The sequence below is a fragment of the Monodon monoceros genome, unplaced genomic scaffold (genome assembly GCF_005190385.1).
Source record: "Monodon monoceros isolate NGI ecotype Baffin Bay Population unplaced genomic scaffold, NGI_Narwhal_1 Super_Scaffold_2, whole genome shotgun sequence".
Taxonomy (NCBI): domain Eukaryota; kingdom Metazoa; phylum Chordata; class Mammalia; order Artiodactyla; family Monodontidae; genus Monodon; species Monodon monoceros.
The window spans coordinates 56,636,313-56,642,180 of record NW_021703776.1 but is presented as its reverse complement, the minus strand read 5'-3'; the positions used below and the strand labels follow the sequence as shown (position 1 = coordinate 56,642,180).

The following is a 5,868-nucleotide window of genomic DNA, read 5'->3' as shown; positions in this document are numbered from 1 at the left end:
TCTGTTCCTGTCTTTCTCTCTCTATCCCTCTCTTCTCCACCCCAGACGTCCAGTCCGCAGAGCTGGTCACCACAGGGCGCAGAGGTGTAAGTGGCTGGAGCGCAGCGCAAGCGGTGGCACGGCCTCCGGGTGCTGCGCGCCGAGCAGCCGCTGCCGGCAGAGACCGCAACTGCTTACTTGCATCTCAGAAGCCAGCACCAGGGCTCTGCCGCCAGCTCTCCCATACGCGCTCTCTGTGTCCTCTCAGGCTCGGCTTCCTCCTCCGACTGAGTTCATATGGGGAGGAACAAGGCCAAGTGCCTGGCAAGTCACCCGGAAGGCAAGGGTCTTTCCCCGCCGCCGCCTGCAGCGGGATCCCGGCGTTCAGCAGCTCCAGCCAAGCCCTCTGCAGGGACCGGAGCTGGCGGAGTGGGGAGGCCTGGGGCATCCTGGAGAGCTCTAGCCCGTAGGCCAGGGGCAAGGCAGCGGCCTCCTGGGCTCCCTGGATCCGGCCGGAAAAGGTCGCATTTCCTGAGACATGTATGAGGCCCACACTTGGGGGCTAGCGCCCTGGGCCTGCCGTTTCCAGTTGACTGAGAGCGCCGTCCCTACGGCCAGGGAAGAAGGAGGCCCCGGTGTCTGTTGAGCAAAGGGCCTGGCCTCCGAACGCGCCTATAACTGGGCCACGAGCCCAGCCAGGCCTCACAGAGAACGGATTTCCTCACCGCGGGCCTCTTTAAAATGCGCACACTGCGGGAGTGAGGGATGCCCCAGCCGTGGGTTTGGAGGGGAGGGAGGAAGAGGGGAGGGGACCGAGAGGCAGGAGTGTGGTGACACTCGTTCTTGTCGTAGCCTCCGGCAGCGTGCGAATGCCAAGGCTAAAGGGAGAGTTCCAGGAGAATTGTGTGGCAAAGGTGTCCGTTTGCCACCCCCCTCCAAGTTTCCCCCTCCAGGTCTTCGCCTCCTGGTAAGCCAAAAACCCTGAAGATCAATGTTTTCTTTCACTTCCCCCAAAGGCGTTTGAGCTTGGAGGCTGCCAGGGCCATGTGGCTGCGGGGTGGCTGGACCTCGCTCTGGCCTTGGAGTAAAAGGGTGGGGAAGTCTTTCAGTCAAAGCGGTCAGTCGCCTCGACCCCCCACTCGTGGCAGCCCGCGAAGGTTCACCGACAGGAGCTGCAGAGATGGCAAGCCAGGTGAGCACGCCATAGGTAAACTTCCTAACTGGATCAACCCACGGGCGGAGGAGGAGCGGAGCGCGTACGGGGTTGAGAGGCCAGGGCGTTGCATTTTGGGGAGAGTTCTGTGAGGGATGCAAGAAAGAAGCAGCAACGGCCGGCTTCCAGTCTGCTCTGGATTTCGGACACTCTGAGGATCCTGGTGACCTTAGGAATAGGTCCACCACCTTGGGGAGACAGCTCCAGGTCCAGGGCTGAATGGGAAGAGCTTGAGGCCCTGACGTCCCCCCTTAGTGTCTAGAGTGCACCGAGGTCTGGTGGCTGATTCCGAAATTAAAATGGGGAGCACCCAAGGCGGGCCGGGGTGCGCACCGTAAACACCCCACTTGTTAACTGCGCGGGGCCCAGGGGCCCTTCAAACAGGCCCCAAAGGAGGGCGCGCGTCTGGGCATGGGCGGAGCGAGCCCAGGGGCCAGGGCCCCCACCAGCCACGTTGGGGTTGCCCCCGCAGCTCCTGGCCTTTGAGCAGAGGTATTGGGTGTGCGTCTCGCGGCCCATCAATACAGATTACATATTTATATCAATCGCGGGCTCGGAGGGCGCCCTCGGAGAGCGGCCCCGCGCCTACGAAACCAAACTGGGAGTGGTCGCGCGGAAACTCTGGCTCAGGATTGGCTGCGGGCGCTCGCCGCGGTGCGGGGGGATTGCTAATCGTATTCAGCATGTTTTGCACAAGAAATGTCAGCCAGAAAGGGCTATCTGCTTCCTTCGCCAAATTATCCCACAACAATGTCATGCTCGGAGAGCCCCGCCGCGAACTCTTTTTTGGTCGACTCGCTCATCAGCTCCGGCAGAAGCGAGGCTGGCGGTGGTGGCAGCGGCGCGGGGGGGCGGCGGCGGCGGCGGCTACTATGCCCACGGCGGGGTCTACCTGCCGTCGGCCGCCGACCTGCCCTACGGGCTGCAGAGCTGCGGGCTCTTCCCGGCTCTGGGAGGCAAGCGCAATGAGGCGGCGTCGCCGGGCGGCGGTGGTGGCAGCGGGGGCCTGGGTCCCGGGGCTCACGGCTACGCGCCCGCGCCTATAGATCTGTGGCTGGAAGCGCCCCGGTCATGCCGGATGGAGCCGCCTGAGGGGCCGCCGCCGCCGCAGCCCCAGCAGCAGCCGCCGCCCCCGCCGCAACCACCCCAGCCCCCGCCGCAGGCCACCTCGTGCTCTTTCGCGCAGAACATCAAAGAGGAGAGCTCCTACTGCCTCTACGACTCGGCTGACAAATGCCCCAAAGGCTCGTCCGCCGCTGCCGAGATGGGCCCCTTCCCGCGGGGCCCGCCGCCTGACGGCTGCGCCCTGGGCACCTCCAGCGGGGTGCCAGTGCCTGGCTACTTCCGCCTCTCCCAGGCCTATGGCACCGCCAAGGGCTACGGCAGCGGCGGCGGCGCGCAGCAGCTCGGCGCCAGCCCGTTCCCTGCTCAGCCCCCGGGGCGCGGCTTCGACCCGCCACCCGCGCTCGCCTCCGGTTCTGCGGATGCAGCCCGGAAGGAGCGACCCCTCGATTCGCCGCCGCCCCCCACGCTGGCCTGCGGTGGCGGCGGCGGGGGCTCGCAGGGCGACGAGGAGGCGCACGCGTCGTCTTCGGCTGCGGAGGAGCTCTCCCCCGCCCCTTCCGAGAGCAGCAAAGCCTCGCCCGAGAAGGACTCCCTGGGTAAGCAGGGCGCGCTGAAGGGCCTCAGTCAGGCGGGCAAGCAGACAGGCAGACCCAGAGAAGGGAAGGAGCAGAGAGCCAGGAGTCCGCACGGCAGCCGGTCGGCCTTGGCCCGAACTGCAGGCAGGCTGACCTTGTGAACTTGCTTTTTAATATTTGGGCGTGGGGACGCAGTAAAAATTCATGTCAGGCTTAGCGCCCCACACCAAGACGTCCTCCGGCTGGGGGCGAGGACACCGGCAAGCAACTCCCCTCTTGTGCGTGCCCTTCTCCGAGCCCCGGAGCACCCTAAGCGCTGGTCTGGGCCCAGCCTGACAGGCGCGGCCCACGCGGGGGGGAGGAAGAGGGAGGGAAAGTGCCTCGCCCGTAGATAGCGCGGATGTTTGTAAGGCGTCCAAAATAAGCAGCCGCCAGCACCAATAAATAAGCCCATTAACCGGCGAAGTTCGAGTTTACGATCCCCCTTGCTTTTCTCAAAGTTGCCGGAGGGATGGGAATCCTCGTTGCGGGGAGAAGAAAAGGCATATGCAGCCCGGATGCCTGGGCCCTGCTCTGAGAGTCAGAAAGGGGCCATTTCGCTTCCCCTGGAACTCGAAATCGCCCAGATTGCACGTCCCTGGCTCCTGGAGAGACGTGAGGCAGGGCCCTTGACCCCCCAATCAGTTTTTCGTGCCTTCCCCATGTCCCATCCATGTCCTTCTTCCTCTCCTCATCAGGCCTTGGGCAACCAGGGAACTGGAGCGAGACACAGCCACGTGGCCCGCCCCCCCTTCCAAGTAACCAGTCTGCGCCCCCAGCCTGGGGGCTGCAGGAAATGCTAGTCTGCCTCGGGGCGAGAAGCACAGAAAGGCGTTAAGTTCAAGATATACAGCCTGCCCTCCCAGGCCGTTCCTTCTGCAGGCACCTGGCAGTTTTGTGTTAAAACAGGTGTTTGGAAAAAAAAGCGGAGGAAAATGTAAATTGGGAGAGTAGGTGTAGATTTGAGGCCCACTCGATTTTGCACATGACTTTTGGAGGAGCTGCTCTCCCTGGGCAAGCTAAAGGGGGGCATAACTCTCTCCGTGTGACTCAGGGCATCCCTCTTACGGTAGGCACGATCCGAATTCACCCCTGTGTGCAGCCCGCGTGGCCTCGATTTAACCTTCCCCTCTTTATTCTCTTAAACGCCAGGCAATTCCAAAGGCGAAAACGCAGCCAACTGGCTCACTGCAAAGAGCGGCCGGAAGAAACGCTGCCCCTACACCAAGCACCAGACGCTGGAGCTGGAAAAGGAGTTTCTGTTCAACATGTACCTTACTCGAGAGCGGCGCCTAGAGATCAGCCGCAGCGTCCACCTCACGGACAGACAAGTTAAAATCTGGTTTCAGAACCGCAGGATGAAACTGAAGAAAATGAACCGAGAAAACCGGATCCGGGAGCTCACAGCCAACTTTAATTTTTCCTGATGAAGCTCCAGGCAATGCAGTTCTTTTCGCTTCCAGAGGGCCATTCTGCCCCCTCTGTCTTCGGCTCTGCCCAGGAACTCACACCTGTGCCGGAGCCACATTCCTCCCTCCCACACTCACCATCTCGCTGGCTGTTACATCTGTGCAGGGCTGGTTTGTTCTGACTTTTTGTTTCTTTTTCTGTTTGCTTGGTGCTGGTTTATTTGTTGTTTTCTGGGGGAAAAAGCCATATAGCGCTAAAATTCTATATACAGAGATATTGTCCTAAATGTAAAGCGGTGACAGGGATGGTTTGCTGTCTTGGGGTTCCACTGCTTGAAATGGCCTCTGTCCTCCTGGTCGAGCTGGTTTCCTGCAGGGCCGGCAAACCTAGCCAGAAGGTGGAGGTCGCATTGTAGGCAGCTGAGGTGTCTGGCCTGAGGTCAATGGTGCAAGGAGCTGCCACCGGGCTTGCCTGCCTGGAGTGCTGGGCTGTGTTTAATCAGGGGATACAGGCCCCTGGGTCTCTTTTTTCTTTCTTCCTTTCTTCCTTGGCAAAGAGAAGGGCTTGCAGGCATGGACACGCAGGTTGGCAAAAGGGCTTGACTTGGGCTGATTGGCAAAACTGAGAAAGTCAGAAAGATTAATTTTTCCTTCCTCTGTAAGATATCCCAGCTTTAAAAGAAGAAAAGAATGACCAGGAGAAGGAAACTTCTCTTCCAGTTTGTGTAAGGTCTCTCATTGTGGGACTAAATTACTTCACTCTGAATTTCCATGCCCTTCTGGCTGTAGATAAATAATCATATGTTGTTTTGTTTATACCTGCAGATTTAGTGGATTTTTTTGTCATTAAATAATTGTTACCACTGGTAACACAACAAGCACACCATAATTCTATCTTGTGGAGGTTTTTTTCCTCGTTTTTCCCTTTTTTCTTTTCTTTTCTTTCTAAAATTCACGGAAGCCAAGGAGGGCTGGGGCAAGCGGAATAGACTAGAGAAGGGAGACACTGTTGGGTTTCCTTTATACTGTGAAGTTACATGCATAAAAGGGTCAAACCTGTAGGTGCAGAAAAAGAAAAAACTATAAAATACAAATCTGTATAAATGTCTATTATTATGAAAAATTGCCAATCTTGTTTTATGCAAATGCATTCTATCGTTATTATAAATGTTAGTTCTAGCTCTATTTACTTCTAATCTTAAATCAGAATAAATTAATATTGTAATGCTGCTGTGCGTGGAAAAAGACGATGTTTATGTTCTTATAGAATAAAAGCTGTGGAATGAAGCTTTTTAATTTTACCTCTTTTTTTTTTTTTGACTTCTTATCTTCACCTTCCACTTTATCCCGTCCACCACTTTTACAACAGGAGGACTAGCCCGCGCCCCCTGCAATTACTTTAGGCATCTATTTAAATATTACCTAGACGGTCGTAATTTGTCTGGGCCCTATAGCCCTGGTGCCGTAAGGTTTGTCGGCTTTTGTTCAGTTTTATGACTTGCTAGTATATCTGGATTGTGGCTGTCTTGGACCAGTGGTTTCAGTTGAGAGGGGAGCTGCATAGACAGAGGAAGCCAAACAGGATTTC

General features: G+C 57.5%; 1 protein-coding gene across 1 annotated transcript; it reads left to right on the top strand.

Moving 5' to 3' along the window:
- Positions 1 to 1,024: 1,024 nt before the first annotated feature.
- On the top strand, positions 1,025 to 5,567 carry HOXA10 (homeobox A10). Its single transcript, XM_029233660.1, is given in 3 exon segments — positions 1,025 to 2,038; positions 2,040 to 2,853; positions 4,024 to 5,567. Coding segments are annotated over 3 exon segments (1,236 nt in total). The 5' UTR covers positions 1,025 to 1,891; the 3' UTR covers positions 4,299 to 5,567.
- Positions 5,568 to 5,868: the final 301 nt, after the last annotated feature.